The 18,201-nt window shown below is 44.2% G+C and overlaps 2 protein-coding genes across 3 annotated transcripts in view; one reads left to right on the top strand and one right to left on the bottom strand.

Annotated features, from left to right (window-relative positions):
• The window catches only part of LOC306927742 (signal transducer and activator of transcription 1-alpha/beta-like), a 33,751-nt gene extending 19,259 nt beyond the window's left edge, over nucleotides 1-14,492 (bottom strand). Inside the window, exons 1-12 of the mRNA XM_079507584.1 lie at nucleotides 14,438-14,492; nucleotides 11,184-11,328; nucleotides 10,761-10,850; nucleotides 10,494-10,580; nucleotides 9,671-9,737; nucleotides 8,552-8,652; nucleotides 7,511-7,662; nucleotides 5,137-5,280; nucleotides 4,331-4,423; nucleotides 3,113-3,172; nucleotides 2,990-3,004; nucleotides 2,513-2,627 (exon numbers count right to left, since the gene is read on the bottom strand). Coding sequence (XP_079363710.1) covers nucleotides 2,513-2,627; nucleotides 2,990-3,004; nucleotides 3,113-3,172; nucleotides 4,331-4,423; nucleotides 5,137-5,280; nucleotides 7,511-7,662; nucleotides 8,552-8,652; nucleotides 9,671-9,737; nucleotides 10,494-10,580; nucleotides 10,761-10,850; nucleotides 11,184-11,328; nucleotides 14,438-14,484 — 1,116 coding nt within the window. The 5' untranslated portion in view covers nucleotides 14,485-14,492. The remainder of the gene's footprint in view (nucleotides 1-2,512; nucleotides 2,628-2,989; nucleotides 3,005-3,112; nucleotides 3,173-4,330; nucleotides 4,424-5,136; nucleotides 5,281-7,510; nucleotides 7,663-8,551; nucleotides 8,653-9,670; nucleotides 9,738-10,493; nucleotides 10,581-10,760; nucleotides 10,851-11,183; nucleotides 11,329-14,437) is intronic.
• Nucleotides 14,493-17,203: 2,711 nt separating this feature from the next.
• Nucleotides 17,204-18,201, top strand: part of mcm3ap (minichromosome maintenance complex component 3 associated protein) — a 67,769-nt gene continuing 66,771 nt past the window's right edge. For both annotated transcript variants that reach the window (XM_079507727.1, XM_079507726.1), the window contains exon 1: nucleotides 17,204-17,339. The gene's annotated coding sequence lies outside the window, so the exon portion shown is untranslated. The remainder of the gene's footprint in view (nucleotides 17,340-18,201) is intronic.

The raw sequence follows: 18,201 nt of genomic DNA, 5'->3' as shown, positions 1-18,201 counted from the left end.
CGTATTGTAAGCGAGTGGTAGTGTGTGTAAGTAGCGTGTTGAATGGCATTTTTTCTGTGCTTGTTTTCATAGACGTGGCAACAAATTAGGCGGGGGTGTCGGTGCTTGTGGCGTGTTTGTGTTTATTATTGATATTGATATTGTTTGTGAGTCTGGACGGGAGGCGGCTTTAGTGGCAGTGCAATGACAATTTTTACGCGGGTGGTGTTGAGTGTGGGCGTGCGGCACGACATGAGGAGATAGCCGTGGATCGACGCGGAGGGTAAGTCTGTGACGTCTTAGTGTGTTGTTGCAGTGTGTGTTGCTCCTGCTTCGGCTTCGGCACCCAGCGTGTCAGTGGCGTAGTAGCTGGTGACTTTGGGTATTGGGTTGTGTACATGTTTTCAATTGTATAATAGATAGTATATATGTATAGTTTATATGTATAGTTTAATTATATAGATATTCCACTGTTACGTTCTTAGCTTACGCATGTTTCATGATAAATACTTTTTGAGTGGTGCAAACCACTCCAACAACCAGCTTTGTCTGTATCTATGTTTGTGTCTATGTATGTGTGTACCTGTACGTGTGTGTACCTGTACGTGGGACCCAAATAAATGAGCATGGTTACTATGGTCACTGACATTACGTCAGACCACAGCTGATCAGGTTATATAAGACCTTGCACCACTCAGTTCACACGGGTGTGATTTTTATGTAGTGAATGGGACTGGATTAAGAGCGCCTGATGTATTGCCATGCTTTTTGTTCTTGCTTAATGTAAATCGCTCTGGATTAACAGCGTCTGATAAATGCCTAAATTGTAAATTGTGTGCGTGTGCTTAATTTCTTCCGTTCTACTGGTTTAGCAACATTTTGTTTAGTTGAAACGTTGTCGTATGTCGTTGTTCTCACCAGTAGTGAATCCTATGTTTAGTTGAAGCGTTGTCGTATGTCGTTGTTCTCACCAGTAGTGAATCCTGTTTAGTTGAAATGTTGTCGTATGTCGTTGTTCTCACCAGTAGTGAATCTGTTTAGTTGAAACGTTGTCGTATGTCGTTGTTCTCACCAGTAGTGAATCCTGTTTAGTTGAAGCGTTGTCGTATGTCGTTGTTCTCACCAGTAGTGAATCTGTTTAGTTGAAACGTTGTCGTATGTCGTTGTTCTCACCAGTAGTGAATCACTACTCTGTTTAGTTGAAACGTTGTCGTATGTCGTTGTTCTCACCAGTAGTGAATGAAACGTTGTCGTATGTCGTTGTTCTCACCAGTAGTGAATGAAACGTTGTCGTATGTCGTTGTTCTCACCAGTAGTGAATCGTATGTCGTTGTTCTCACCAGTAGTGAATGAACCGTATGTCGTTGTTCTCACCAGTAGTGAATGAACCGTATGTCGTTGTTCTCACCAGTAGTGAATGAACCGTATGTCGTTGTTCTCACCAGTAGTGAATCCTATGTTTAGTTGAAACGTTGTCGTATGTCGTTGTTCTCACCAGCAGTGAATCCAGTCGTATGTGGTTGTTCTCACCAGTAGTGAATCGTATGTCGTTGTTCTCACCAGTAGTGAAACGTTGTCGTATGTCGTTGTTCTCACCAGTAGTGAATGTCGTTGTTCTCACCAGTAGTGAAACGTTGTCGTATGTCGTTGTTCTCACCAGTAGTGAATATGTCGTTGTTCTCACCAGTAGTGAATCATGTCGTATGTCGTTGTTCTCACCAGTAGTGAATATGTCGTTGTTCTCACCAGTAGTGAATCATGTCGTTGTTCTCACCAGTAGTGAATCATGTCGTATGTCGTTGTTCTCACCAGTAGTGAATCATGTCGTATGTCGTTGTTCTCACCAGTAGTGAATATGTCGTTGTTCTCACCAGTAGTGAATCATGTCGTATGTCGTTGTTCTCACCAGTAGTGAATCATGTCGTATGTCGTTGTTCTCACCAGTAGTGAATGAAACGTTGTCGTATGTCGTTGTTCTCACCAGTAGTGAATATGTCGTTGTTCTCACCAGTAGTGAATCATGTCGTATGTCGTTGTTCTCACCAGTAGTGAATCATGTCGTATGTCGTTGTTCTCACCAGTAGTGAATCATGTCGTATGTCGTTGTTCTCACCAGTAGTGAATCATGTCGTATGTCGTTGTTCTCACCAGTAGTGAATATGTCGTTGTTCTCACCAGTAGTGAATCATGTCGTATGTCGTTGTTCTCACCAGTAGTGAATCATGTCGTATGTCGTTGTTCTCACCAGTAGTGAATCATGTCGTATGTCGTTGTTCTCACCAGTAGTGAATCATGTCGTATGTCGTTGTTCTCACCAGTAGTGAATGAATCGTATGTCGTTGTTCTCACCAGTAGTGAATAGAGTAGTCGTTGTTCTCACCAGTAGTGAATAGAGTAGTAGTGAATAGAGTAGTCGTTGTTCTCACCAGTAGTGAATAGAGTAGTAGTGAATAGAGTAGTCGTTGTTCTCACCAGTAGTGAATAGAGTAGTAGTGAATAGAGTAGTAGTGAATAGAGTAGTCGTTGTTCTCACCAGTAGTGAATCTGAAGTCTGTCCGAACTCCGCCACCAGGCCCCCGCCCCCGCCAGGGCTCTCCAGATCCAGGACTTTGGTTTGGACTCCATTTTCGAAGGTAAATTTGCGAAACCTGAGGATATTTGGAACTTAATTACACTTGTAACGGCTAATTAACACAATCAGTACAGTACAGTACAGTACAGTACAGTACAGTACAGTACAGTACAGCGCAGCGCAGCGCAGCGCAGCGCAGCGCAGCCAGCGCAGCGCAGCGCAGCGCAGCGCAGCGCAGTGCAGTACAGTGCAGTGCAGTACAGTACAGTACAGTGCAGTGCAGTACAGTACAGTGCAGTGCAGTGCAGTACAGTACAGTACAGTACAGTACAGTACAGTGCAGTACAGTACAGTACAGTACAGTACAGTACAGTACAGTACAGTGCAGTGCAGTGCACTGCAGTACAGCATATATGTATTAATTTTAAACAGACGTACCCTTTAACACTGCTGCTGTGGATACAAAAAACACAAATAACACGTTAGAAATATAAAACAATATTGTCATGAATATAATGAATCAATTAAACTAGGATAACGTAGACGATGTTGTTCACTTACTCCTTGAGAACTGCCTCCACTCTGAGATGATACCTGAGGTCACGGAGGTTGGCCAGAAACCTGAACACAGTGAGATGAGTATATATATTTATTTTTTTGAATTAATTTTTTTCATGTCATGTGTGTGAAAGCAGGGAATCATAGCTTCAAATTGACATATTGGTTGTTCAGTTTGACCCACCAGTTTTGGAGTTATGGCTTATAGAGTAATGTCTTACAGAGAAACAGCGAGTTGAGAAAAAAGGCTACATGTTTAAGCATTTATTTCATATTTACATGTCTTCTGTGGACTCTAACATTACACCTAGCTACATGTTTAAGCATTTATTTCATATTTACATGTCTTCTGTGGACTCTAACATTACACCTAGCTACATGTTTAAGCATTTATTTCATATTTACATGTCTTCTTCTGTGGTCTCTAACATTACACCTAGCTACATGTTTAAGCATTTATTTCATATTTACATGTCTTCTGTGGTCTCTAACATTACACCTAGCTACATGTTTAAGCTTTTATTTCATATTTACATGTCAATTTCAGCTCTGATACTTATTTCAGACATGCTCTAGTATGTGAAGAGTCTGCCTGTGCTATTAACTCATTTTGGATAAAAAAAAAGAGAAAAATAAGTTTTTCTCCTCTGGTGAAAAGCTGGATTTTACGTGATGGCAGGCTGAAGGCTCTCAGTCAAATCTGGTCACATATGTATAAACTGATGTTTCCACATGTGTACGGTATATATACTATATAGAGTCATAGTTCCAGATGTGTACAGTGTAGTGTGCACCTCTGGAAACATCTGTTATAGTAATCATAGATGGTTCCAGGTGTTATTATAGTAATCATAGATGGTTCCAGGTGTTATTATAGTAATCATAGATGGTTCCAGGTGTTATTATAGTAATAATAGATGGTTCCAGGTGTTATTATAGTAATAATAGATGGTTCCAGGTGTTATTATAGTAATCATAGATGGTTCCAGGTGTTATTATAGTAATCATAGATGGTTCCAGGTGTTATTATAGTAATCATAGATGGTTCCAGGTGTTATTATAGTAATCATAGATGGTTCCAGGTGTTATTATAGTAATCATAGATGGTTCCAGGTGTTATTATAGTAATCATAGATGGTTCCAGGTGTTATTATAGTAATCATAGATGGTTCCAGGTGTTATTATAGTAATCATTGATGGTTCCAGGTGTGTAAAACTCACCTGAGTTTGACAGAGAACTGAGTCTTAGTTTTCACAACGAGCGGTCGATGAGGCAGAGAGGACATGCAGGGCTGTCTCTCCACCACCAGGGCTCTGGAAATACACACATTTATATAGTCTAAATACACACATTTATATAGTCTAAATACACACATGTATATAGTCTAAATACACACATTTATATAGTCTAAATACACACATTTATATAGTCTAAATACACACATTTATATAGTCTAAATACACACATTTATATAGTCTAAATACACACATTTATATAGTCTAAATACACACATTTATATAGTCTAAATACAAACATTTATATAGTCTAAATACACACATTTATATAGTCTAAATACACACATGTATATAGTCTAAATACACACATTTATATAGTCTAAATACACACATTTATATAGTCTAAATACACACATGTATATAGTCTAAATACACACATTTATATAGTCTAAATACACACATTTTAGTCTAAATACACACATGTTGAATGGTGTATTTATATAGCACCTTTTTACATAGGTTGTGCCTTACATTCACCCATTCATTCACAGATGGCGGAGGAAACCATGCAAGACACCAACCAGCACATCGGGAGCAATTAGGGGTTCAGAGTCTTGCTCAAGGACACTTCCACACTAACTCTGGGGGAGCCCACAGGGATCGAACCGGGAAACTTGCGGGCCACTCTACCCCTGAGCCACCGCCGCCCCTACATGTATATGCGTGTGTGCGTGTGGTTATGTGTGCGTGTGGTTATGTGTGCGTCAGTGTCTGTAATTAGCATCAGGTACTTTTCCAGAAGCTTCTCCAGAAGGAACTGCATCTTCTGCAGCAGCTGTCGGGTGAAGTCCTCTCCGTGGATGATCTGCACACAGGAAGGCTTGTTCTGGACACGCCCACGCAACTGAAGGAGCAACTCTGCTACCGCCGTGAACCTGCAGAATACGCACGCACGAACGCACGCACGCACGCACGCACGCACGCACGCACGCACGCACGCACGCACGCACGCACGCACGCACACACGCACGCACGCACGCATGCACGCACGCACGCACGCACGCACGTACGTGCACGCACGCACGCACGCACACACACACACGGACAAGGTCAGAGAGAGAAAGATGAGGCCGACCAGGACACAGCCAGGATGGGAGTCGTATCACCTACGCTATACGTGCACACAGGGAAGCACATTGTGAGCTTTTAGGGTATGTATTTTAGGCTATGGGGTTAGTTTGGGTATCATGTATTTAGGGTGGTCAGGCACTAGGGTACCATGTATTTTAGGGTACAGAGGGTAGGGTAGGGTACCATGTCTCCAGCTGGTCCAGGGAGGTGTTATTTTAGGGTACAGAGGGTAGGGTAGGGTACCATGTCTCCAGCTGGTCCAGGGAGGTGTTATTTTAGGGTACAGAGGGTAGGGTAGGGTACCATGTCTCCAGGGGCTCCAGGGAGGTGTTATTTTAGGGTACAGAGGGTAGGGTAGGGTACCATGTCTCCAGGGGGTCCAGGGAAGTGTTATTTTAGGGTACAGATGGTAGATTAGGGTGTTATTTTAGGGTACAGAGGGTAGGGTAGGGTACCATGTCTCCAGCTGGTCCAGGGAGGTGTTATTTTAGGGTACAGAGGGTAGGGTAGGGTAGGGTACCATGTCTCCAGCTGGTCCAGGGAGGTGTTATTTTAGGGTACAGAGGGTAGGTTAGGGTGTTATTTTAGGGTACAGAGGGTGAGGGTAGGGTACCATGTCTCCAGGGGCTCCAGGGAGGTGTTATTTTAGGGTACAGAGGGTAGGTTAGGGTGTTATTTTAGGGTTCAGAGGGTAGGGTAGGGTGCCATGTCTCCAGCTGGTCCAGGGAGGTGTTATTTTAGGGTACAGAGGGTAGGGTAGGGTGTTATTTTAGGGTACAGAGGGTTGGGTACGGTGTTATTTTAGGGTACAGAGGGTAGGGTAGGGTACCATGGCTCCAGGGAGGTGTTATTTTAGGGTACAGAGGGTAGGTTAGGGTGTTATTTTAGGGTACAGACGGTAGGGTAGGGTACCATGTCTCCAGCAGGTCCAGGGAGGTGTTATTTTACGGTACAGAGGGTAGGGTGTTATTTTAGGGTACAGAGGGTAGGGTAGGGTACCATGTCTCCAGCTGGTCCAGGGAGGTGTTATTTTACGGTACAGAGGGTAGGGTGTTATTTTAGGGTACAGAGGGTAGGGTAGGGTACCATGTCTCCAGCTGGTCCAGGGAGGTGTTATTTTAGGGTACAGAGGGTAGTGTAGGGTACCATGTCTCCAGCTGGTCCAGGGAGGTGTTATTTTAGGGTACAGAGGGTAGGGTAGGGTGATATTTTAGGGTACAGAGGGTAGGGTAGGGTACCATGTCTCCAGCTGGTCCAGGGAGGTGTTATTTTAGGGTACAGATGGTAGGTTAGGGTGTTATTCTAGGGTACAGAGGGTAGGGTAGGGTACCATGTCTCCAGCTGGTCCAGGGAGGTGTTATTTTAGGGTACAGAGGGTAGGGTAGGGTACCATGTCTCCAGCTGGTCCAGGGAGGTGTTATTTTAGGGTACAGAGGGTAGGTTAGGGTGTTATTTTAGGGTACAGAGGGTAGGGTAGGGTACCATGTCTCCAGCTGGTCCAGGGAGGTGTTATTTTAGGGTACTGAGGGTAGGTTAGGGTGTTATTTTAGGGTACAGAGGGTAGGGTAGGGTACCATGTCTCCAGGGGCTCCAGGGAGGTGTTATTTTAGGGTACAGAAGGTAGGTTAGGGTGTTTTTTTAGGGTACAGAGGGTAGGGTAGGGTACCATGTCTCCAGCTGGTCCAGGGAGGTGTTATTTTAGGGTACAGAGGGTAGGTTAGGGTGTTATTTTAGGGTACAGAGGGTAGGGTAGGGTACCATGTCTCCAGCTGGTCCAGGGAGGTGTTATTTTAGGGTACTGAGGGTAGGTTAGGGTGTTATTTTAGGGTACAGAGGGTAGGGTAGGGTACCATGTCTCCAGGGGCTCCAGGGAGGTGTTATTTTAGGGTACAGAGGGTAGGTTAGGGTGTTTTTTTAGGGTACAGAGGGTAGGGTAGGGTACCATGTCTCCAGCTGGTCCAGGGAGGTGTTATTTTAGGGTACAGAGGGTAGGTTAGGGTGTTATTTTAGGGTACAGAGGGTATTGTAGGGTACCATGTCTCCAGCTGGTCCAGGGAGGTGTTATCCGGCCCTCCGATGCAGGCTCTCTGCTGCCTGCGACGCCACAGAGGAAGCTCCTCGCTCGTTAGCGTTTCAACCGTCTGCTCAGCCAGCTGGAGGAGGTTCACAATCTGCTGCGCTGCCACCTGCAGGACAGACACACACAATGCAATCACCCTCCTATCAAGAGACCTCCTATCCAGCCAACGGGTCACCTCCACCCGTATAAAAGCCCATCCAACCCACGGTTCTCCCTCTGCTCATCCCTAATCCCACCCTAATTCTAATCCTACTCCCTCTCTGACCTCTCCTTCTTTACAGGTCCCTAAGGGGGGTTTGTCGTGCCCGTGGGATCCCCGAAGCCTCCCCACCTTGACACAATCATTCCCAGGATTCCTTCAAAATAGGAGCTCTGGGGTGCCGGAAAGACATGGCCGCTTTTACTCTGAACCCCCCCTCGGAAACAATCCGGAAAACACACAGAGAAATATTTTGATATTTTGCTAGCTTACCTTGCTCTCGATTTCATTTATACGATACATGATCCAAAAAGCGTTCATATTTTGAACGAGAGGCGGATGAGGAGCAGAATTGAAGCGCTAGTATATCCATCAGATCAAAACCACGGAGAGCGCCCTGATTAGCAGATACGAGGCCCCTGTATGACCTAAACCACAGAGAGTGCCCTGGATTAGGAGAGACGAGGCATTCTTTCTGCCGCGCTAACAGGCTGGTGAACGGGACGCTAATATGACCGTAGAGCGAAGCGTACGGTGGCCGAGAGTCCGACTCAAAAATTCAAAACAGGAAAAAATGCAGAATATTCTTCTCTCGCCTGGTATCATTGAGGATGCATAGGACGTTTCCAGACGTCCTATGGATGGGATGTGTTAAATGACCTGATGACCAGCTTCGTTTCCGTTCATTATTCGTTTCGTTAATCGTTTCATGCATTCATATTTTTGTTAATAAAAGTGGTTAAACTTCTTAATCTGGTGGCGTGGTCCTTGACCGTGAAAACAAACAAACACACACCTGTTTGGTGGCAGCCGCACTCAGGGAGTCGAAGTCATCCTGGATGGAGCGTTGTTCATTTAGTAATGTCTGAGGAAGGGCTGAGCCTTTCAGCTGTTCCACTGTGGACGCACGCACGCACGCACGCACGCACGCACGCACGCACGCACGCACGCACGCACGCACGCACGCACGCACGCACGCACGCACGCACGCACGCACGCACGCACGCACTCTCACACACACACACACACACACACACACACACACACACACACACACACACACACACACACACACACACACACAGTAGAATGTTGCTGAATTAATCCCGCAGTCTAAGTGTTAACACCCCGAACAGCGGACTTCCTTCCATACATGAGGAGTCCAAGCTGCTTCTTTCCACCTGACAGTGGAGTTTCCTCGGCCGGACGTAGCGTGTGGAAGGAACACGTTATTCCGACCAGTTCCTTTCCCCTCCATCAGGCGCAGAGGCAGATTAGAGACCAGGATTACTGCATGTATTTGTGAGGGTACCTACCCTATAGGGGACACGGGGAGAACATGTGAGGGTACCTACCCTAGGGGACACGGGGAGAACATGTGAGGGTACCTACCCTAGGGGACACGGGGGGAGAACATGTGAGGGTACCTACCCTAGGGGACACGGGGAGAACATATGAGGGTACCTACCCTAGGGGACACAGGGAGAACATTTGAGGGTACCTACCCTAGCTGACACGAGGAGAACATGTGAGGGTACCTACCCTATAGGGACACGGGGAGAACATGTGAGGGTACCTACCCTAGGGGACACAGGGAGAACATGTGAGGGTACCTACCCTAGGGGACACGGGGAGAACATGTGAGGGTGGAATCGAACCCAGGACCTTATAGCTGTGAGGAGACAGCACTACAGACTGTGGGAATCGAACCCAGGACCTTCTAACTGTGAGGCGACAGCACTACCGACTGTGGGAATGGAACCCAGGACCTTCTAGCTGTGAGGCGACAGCACTACCGACTGCCACCGTGCCCCCTGAGTCTTGCTTTGATGTGCTGCATGTAGTTAAAATCCAGGTACGAGACATGCACACACACTCCTCTTTATAACACAAAACATGTTTTGTCTTTGTTTACCTTGATCATTGAAGCTTTTTATCCTGGAATCCACTTCCTCCTGTTTGTCCAAAACGGACTCTACTTCCTGTAAGAAGAAAACAAGAATATTATAGCTATAACTCGTACAACTAGTTTAACTAACTCTATAGAAAAAAGGCACACAAAATAGTTAAAAAGGAGGAAAACCTTACCAACATGTTTCGACCTTCATCATAGAGACCAGTATAGGTCGAAACATGTTGCTTCAATAAAGTTGTCCTCCTTTTCAACTATTTGGTGTGCTCGGATATCCGCCTTTTTCTATAGATGTTTTATCCCGGCTGATCCCAGGAGCACCTTTTTACTATTTTTGAGGGGTGCTAGCCCCTCCTATACACAGGTTTAATGTTTGTCTTTTGTTTTGTAAATTGACAATGAAGGGAACATTTACGTCATAATGTGCCTCATTATGTCATATTGTCTCTTTATTGTTAATGGCGTTTAATGTTTGTGTTGACACCGTTTGTTTTACTTCACCATTACATCACCTAATCAACATGAGTTAGACTTTAATATATTAGCACCCCTCACTTCACACGGGTGTGATTTTTATATCTTGTATCTACCTGAACGTCTCTGTTGAGCACCTGCATGGTTGCTTCCTTGCCTTTTCCTAGTTGAACTAACTGTTCAGCACCCACTTTACTCAGAATACCATTTCACTCATTTTAAAACTAATATCTTCATATAATTGATCCTCTCTTAACCCATTATGACTATAAAAATGTATTGTGTGTGTGCGCGCGTGCGTGCGTGCGTGCGTGCGTGCGTGTGTGTGTGTGTGTGTATGTGTGTGTGTGACCTGAAGCAGCTTTCTCAGTTGTGCGATCATGGCGTCCATCTGCTGTCCTGCTTCCAGCCTGGGGTTGGCGCTGTTTACACCGTTCTCCTGGGGAGGAGGGGAGATTTACTATACTACACTATGTGCATTTTAAGTTGAGTTTCAGTGTTTTAAACTCTGTAGCATACAGACAGACAGACAGACATACAGACAGACAGACAGACAGACAGACAGACAGACAGACAGACAGACAGACAGACAGACAGACAGACAGACAGACAGACAGACCTGTGTGGCGGCAGACAGGATGTCTCGTTCCTTGGTCAGACAGCTGTAGATGACGGAGGCCATGTAGAGCGGATCCTCCTGGAAAAATGTCTGACAAATAAAGGAATAAGTTGTATCATTTGGTCTCACATTATGTGCCTACTGTACATACGTGCTGCTTTATATGTGTTTGTTTACATAAGCAGACCCCCTTCTTTGATTATACTTCAATAATATAATCATATCAGCCCCCCCCCCCCCCCGCACACACACACACACATTAACAGTTATAACATGTTAATAACAGGTATAACATGTTAATAACAGGTATAACATGTTAATAACAGGTATAACATGTTAATAACAGGTATAACATGTTAATAACAGGTATAACATGTTAATAACAGGTATAACATGTTAATAACAGGTATAACATGTTATTACCTGTAAGTCATTTCTGATCCTGGTAAAGTTGGGTCTTTGCAGGATGTTGTTCTCCAGGACGAAGCCTTCTCGCAGCGCGTCCAACTGGAGCAGGAGGTCATGGAAATAACTCCTGGCTGTGCTCTCACTCTGTGCTGCCACAGCCCTGGAGAACATTAATATTATTATTAAATAACTTCTGGCTGTGCTCTCACTCTCTGCTGCCACAGCCCTGGAGAACATTATTATTATTATTAAATAACTTCTGGCTGTGCTCTCACTCTCTGCTGCCACAGCCCTGGAGAACATTATTATTATTATTAAATAACTTCTGGCTGTGCTCTCACTCTCTGCTGCCACAGCCCTGGAGAACATTAATATTATTATTAAATAACTTATGGCTGTGCTCTCACTCTCTGCTGCCACAGCCCTGGAGAACATTATTATTATTATTAAATAACTTCTGGCTGTGCTCTCACTCTCTGCTGCCACAGCCCTGGAGAACATTATTATTATTATTAAATAACTTCTGGCTGTGCTCTCACTCTCTGCTGCCACACCCCTGGAGAACATTATTATTATTATTAAATAACTTCTGGCTGTGCTCTCACTCTCTGCTGCCACAGCCCTGGAGAACATTATTATTATTAATATTATTATTAAATAACTTCTGGCTGTGCTCTCACTCTCTGCTGCCACAGCCCTGGAGAACATTATTATTATTAATATTATTATTAAATAACTTCTGGCTGTGCTCTCACTCTCTGCTGCCACAGCCCTGGAGAACATTATTATTATTAATATTATTATTAAATAACTTCTGGCTGTGCTCTCACTCTCTGCTGCCACAGCCCTGGAGAACATTATTATTATTATTAAATAACTTCTGGCTGTGCTCTCACTCTCTGCTGCCACAGCCCTGGAGAACATTATTATTATTATTAAATAACTTCTGGCTGTGCTCTCACTCTCTGCTGCCACACCCCTGGAGAACATTATTATTATTATTAATTATTAAATAACTTCTGGCTGTGCTCTCACTCTCTGCTGGCACACCCCTGGATAATCAATCAATCAATCAATCAATCAATCAATCAATCAATCAATCAAACAAACAAACAAACAAACAAACAAACAAACAAACAAACAAACAAACAAACACATAAGATCATTGATAATGTACCCTATTGTGCTGAATATAAGATATAATATTTTTCCCCCAATGTAAATATCCTAAACAACGGGGTGGTATCATAATCAGGGCCTATAGACTATTTGACGTTCAATGTTCTGTTTACACTGAACTGACTCTTGAAAAATGGAGTCGTCTAATAATCAGAGTGCTCTTATATTCGGTACAATGCGGTATTTTCTCTATTACTTACCAGTCTATGTAAGTGAGACAGGTCTTACCAGTCTATGTAAGTGAGACAGGTCTTACCAGTCTATGTAAGTGAGACAGGTCTTACCAGTCTATGTAAGTGAGACAGGTCTTACCAGTCTATGTAAGTGAGACAGGTCTTACCAGTCTATGTAAGTGAGACAGGTCTTACCAGTCTGTCCTCTCCATCCAGTGAGACAGGTAGTGTCTATGCAGTGAGACAGGTATAAGCAGTGAGACAGGTACCTACCAGTCTATCCTCTCCATCCAGTGAGACAGGTAGTGTCTATGCAGTGAGACAGGTAGTGTCTATACAGTGAGAGTGAGACAGGTACCTACCAGTCTGTCCTCTCCATCCAGTGAGACAGGTATAAGCAGTGAGACAGGTATAAGCATTGAGACAGGTACCTACCAGTCTGTCGTCTCCATCCAGTGAGACAGGTAGTGTCTATGCAGTGAGACAGGTATAAGCAGTGAGACAGGTACCTACCAGTCTGTCGTCTCCATCCAGTGAGACAGGTAGTGTCTATGCAGTGAGACAGGTATAAGCAGTGAGACAGGTACCTACCAGTCTGTCGTCTCCATCCAGTGAGACAGGTAGTGTCTATGCAGTGAGACAGGTATAAGCAGTGAGACAGGTACCTACCAGTCTGTCGTCTCCATCCAGTGAGACAGGTAGTGTCTATGCAGTGAGACAGGTATAAGCAGTGAGACAGGTACCTACCAGTCTGTCGTCTCCATCCAGTGAGACAGGTAGTGTCTATGCAGTGAGACAGGTATAAGCAGTGAGACAGGTACCTACCAGTCTGTCGTCTCCATCCAGTGAGACAGGTAGTGTCTATGCAGTGAGACAGGTATAAGCAGTGAGACAGGTACCTACCAGTCTGTCGTCTCCATCCAGTGAGACAGGTAGTGTCTATGCAGTGAGACAGGTATAAGCAGTGAGACAGGTACCTACCAGTCTGTCGTCTCCATCCAGTGAGACAGGTAGTGTCTATGCAGTGAGACAGGTATAAGCAGTGAGACAGGTACCTACCAGTCTGTCGTCTCCATCCAGTGAGACAGGTAGTGTCTATGCAGTGAGACAGGTATAAGCATTGAGACAGGTACCTACCAGTCTGTCGTCTCCATCCAGTGAGACAGGTAGTGTCTATGCAGTGAGACAGGTATAAGCATTGAGACAGGTACCTACCAGTCTGTCGTCTCCATCCAGTGAGACAGGTAGTGTCTATGCAGTGAGACAGGTATAAGCAGTGAGACAGGTACCTACCAGTCTGTCGTCTCCATCCAGTGAGACAGGTAGTGTCTATGCAGTGAGACAGGTATAAGCAGTGAGACAGGTACCTACCAGTCTGTCGTCTCCATCCAGTGAGACAGGTAGTGTCTATGCAGTGAGACAGGTATAAGCAGTGAGACAGGTACCTACCAGTCTGTCGTCTCCATCCAGTGAGACAGGTAGTGTCTATGCAGTGAGACAGGTATAAGCAGTGAGACAGGTACCTACCAGTCTGTCGTCTCCATCCAGTGAGACAGGTAGTGTCTATGCAGTGAGACAGGTATAAGCATTGAGACAGGTACCTACCAGTCTGTCGTCTCCATCCAGTGAGACAGGTAGTGTCTATGCAGTGAGACAGGTATAAGCATTGAGACAGGTACCTACCAGTCTGTCGTCTCCATCCAGTGAGACAGGTAGTGTCTATGCAGTGAGACAGGTATAAGCAGTGAGACAGGTACCTACCAGTCTGTCGTCTCCATCCAGTGAGACAGGTAGTGTCTATGCAGTGAGACAGGTATAAGCAGTGAGACAGGTACCTACCAGTCTGTCGTCTCCATCCAGTGAGACAGGTAGTGTCTATGCAGTGAGACAGGTATAAGCAGTGAGACAGGTACCTACCAGTCTGTCGTCTCCATCCAGTGAGACAGGTAGTGTCTCACCTCCATGGGGAAGTTCATCGTCTCATACATCTGGTTCACCTGCTCCTGCTGAGCAGCTTCTAGGCGCTGCAGCGCCCCCCACTGGGCCATCTAGGAACTACATCACACCATTAAAAACATGCAATAATGTGATGTGCGTTCTGTAGGCCTACCGTTTACCTAGCCTATTGCCTATTGAAAATACCCGATCTACAACAAGACTTGCGCTGTGATGTGAGCTTGTAGATCGGCTATTTTCAAAAGATTTTCCTCTTTCATGTTATTTGACAATTTGGCCAATGTTTGATCCGTTTTTATAGTATAGTTTGTTGATTGCTTTTGATGCATGATGTAGTCATGTTTTCTTTTATTTTTCTTTTGGGACTCGCCCGGTTCCATTTGTACATTCCCACAGTTATTGAAATAATAATAATAATAATAATAATAATAATAATAATAATAATAATAATAATAATAATAATAATAATAATAATAATAATAATAGAGCCAAACTATATGCACAAAAACCCACTTTTTTACGTGTAAAACTGTGATGTGACAATAAAGATGATTGTGATATTGTTGAAAGCGCTGATTGAATGTGTACAGATCCTTACAGCTGTGTATACAGCTGTTTGTGTTTATAGTTGACATCCAAAATGTAAAAGCACATTCCATAAAACAAATCAACAGCCATAAATACAGTAATAAATGAATATGAATAAATTAAGTATAGTGGTTGTTACCTGAGCAGTGTGGGGTAATGTAGTATAATATAGTTGTATAAAGTTGTCACACGGATATAACTCCTGGCTTCACGCGCACACACATGCATAGAATACTGTAACATGTACTGACAATATAGCCTACTGTCAGACTGTCACTGTTGCCACATTCTGGGAGAGAAACAAGCAACCACTTTTAAGCCTATTTGAAAAAACATCTTCAAGAGCACTACTTATTTATTTTTTTGTTTTTTTAAATATTTTTATTTTATTTTATTTTTAACTTAAAACAGTGGATTATTTGATACTTCGAATACTTGAAATATTCTAACAACCCAATTGATTGATTGATTGATTGATTGAATGAATTATTTATTTCCCAGTATGCATAATGGTTACATTTAAATTCATATAAAGAAAGTAAAAGAGGTAAAAACATGTAGGCCTATAGTACAGTACGGGGAGAAAGAGGTGGTGGGCGGGGGGGCGTAGCGGGGCGGGGGGGCGTAGCGGGGCGGCCGGGGAGTGACTCAGACTTTATTTACGGGGGCCAGTTTCAAATTGCAGCCGTCCGTAGACCTGTGCTCTTAGAGAGCGGCTTTGAAGGAGTCTAGGGATTCACATGTCTTAATGGCTGTTGGCAGGGCGTTCCAGATTTTAGTGGCATAGGAGCGGAATTATTTTTTTCCCGGGGATCTCCCCGGCACAAAACAGATTTTGTACATGGTTGGGGACAATTAAGTACTTCTAAGTTACTAGTGAAAACAAAAATATATATATTTTTTTTTAATGTGAACTTGACAAACTACTTTCCATGAAAACAAGCCAAAGATCGATGCTTATAATAAGCAGACTTGGCAACACTGACTGCTGTCCACCCTCTAGATCTGTGTGGTTTCTATTCATCACTCCAGGCTCACATCCGGTCCAGGCCCCGCCTACTGTATCCGCTTTATAACAGCTACACATACATGAACGTTCTGTTTCCGGCTCAGACCGGAACAGGAACGTGCAAAGTGAACTGATCCTCAGCCCTCAGAGCCACGCCCATCATGACGCCCACCCGCTGAACCACGTGAATCTCCGAGAACCGTGACTTGAGGTACTTTTTTCCCTTCAAAGGAAACAGTAATAGTTTGTACACAGATTTTATTTGCGTTGGTTCCGTAGCCTAATGTCAAACTGGGGGTCCTTGAAATTAAACGGGTTGAGAATCACTGGTCCCTGGAATATAATTTCCGCAGGCTAATTAGTGTCAATTTGGGGGTCCTTAATTGACGTGAAAAAGTTTGAGAACCACTGATTTAAGCCACGGACCACATTTTGATGACAATTAGCCTCTCAGACCCAAAACTATTCATGTAATGTTATCGCTGGATAATATTTTGTCCACAATCCCATTCTGTATTGATGTGGAGAGATAACAGGCAAACCTTGATCAAAATAACAATCCTTCTACATTCTCTAATTGTGTAGATTCTTGTAAATTAAGTAATGCAGATGTTTAACAATAATTTAACTCTTGAGGTAAAATAAAACCAAATTTTGTTTCATTTTACACTCTCAAGAGTAAAAGATCTAATAAGGGTCTATTTGGTTACCAACCCTCCATCATTTATCTGCATGAGGACCACCTGGAACCCCCTCAAGGACCCCTGGTGGTCCCCGGACCACCTGGAACCCCCTCAAGGACCCCTGGTGGTCCCCGGACCACCTGGAACCCCCTCAAGGACCCCTGGTGGTCCCCGGACCACCTGGAACCCCTCAAGGACCCCTGGTGGTCCCCGGACCACCTGGAACCCCCTCAAGGACCCCTGGTGGTCCCCGGACCACCTGGAACCCCCTCAAGGACCGCTGGTGGTCCCCGGACCACTGGTTGAGAACCACTGCAGTGCAGTGACGCCACTAAACCACGTGATTCTCCGTAAACCATGACTTAAGGTACTTTATTGCCTTTTAGGCCAAACAGTAAAGGTAAAATAAAATGTCGACAGATTTAAAGAGGTGGGAACTAAATGAAGAGCGGAACGGATTCCAGCCGAGACCAAAACATAGACGGACCGGACCGGAACCGGAACTGAGTGTAAACAAAGTTTTTTTTCTGTGCGCCAGAAGAAGAAGAAGAAGGCTGACCTGCTAACGGCTAAACGGATAACAGTAAGTGGTTGATTACTTGATTTAACTTATTGTTTAATTATGACACTTTATGACATTATGACATTAATGAAGCGGTTCACTTGGTGCAACACTTTGAAATGAGTCTCACACGTCAGAGAATTCACGTTATAACGTTAAGGGGCCTTAAAATACCTTAAATGACGAGCTGTGTTCACAAACACACACGTTGTTGTGTTGTGTTATCTATCTATCTATCTATCTATCTATCTATCTATCTATCTATCTGTCTGTCTGTCTGTCTGTCTGTCTGTCTGTCTGTCTGTCTGTCTGTCTGTCTGTCTGTCTGTCTGTCTAATTGACAGTATGTGCTAATTAAAATATTAGTGGACAGACAGGCTGATATAATGTCAACATATTCGGAGTTTAGCAACAGTGCTGATTTTCATCAGTAGTCAATGGCATGACACAGACATATAATAGAATACAATGTGTTACACTCTCAGAGTTACAGACCTGCAAGGGTCCATTTGGTTCCATGTGTTACACTCTCAGAGTTACAGACCTGTAAGGGTCCATTTGGTTCCATGTGTTACACTCTCAGAGTTACAGACCTGTAAGGGTCCATTTGGTTCCATGTGTTACACTCTCAGAGTTACAGACCTGTAAGGGTCCATTTGGTTCCATGTGTTACACTCTCAGAGTTACAGAGCTGTAAGGGTCCATTTGGTTCCATGTGTTACACTCTCAGAGTTACAGACCTGTAAGGGTCCATTTGGTTCCATGTGTTACACTCTCAGAGTTACAGACCCGCAAGGGTCCATTTGGTTCCATGTGTTACACTCTCAGAGTTACAGACCCATAAGGGTCCATGTGTTACACTCTCAGAGTTACAGACCTGTAA

Source organism: Electrona antarctica, assembly GCF_951216825.1.
Source record: "Electrona antarctica genome assembly, chromosome: 8".
Lineage (NCBI taxonomy): Eukaryota > Metazoa > Chordata > Actinopteri > Myctophiformes > Myctophidae > Electrona > Electrona antarctica.
Note: the sequence above shows the minus strand (reverse complement) of the source record. Positions and strands in the feature narration are given on the sequence as shown.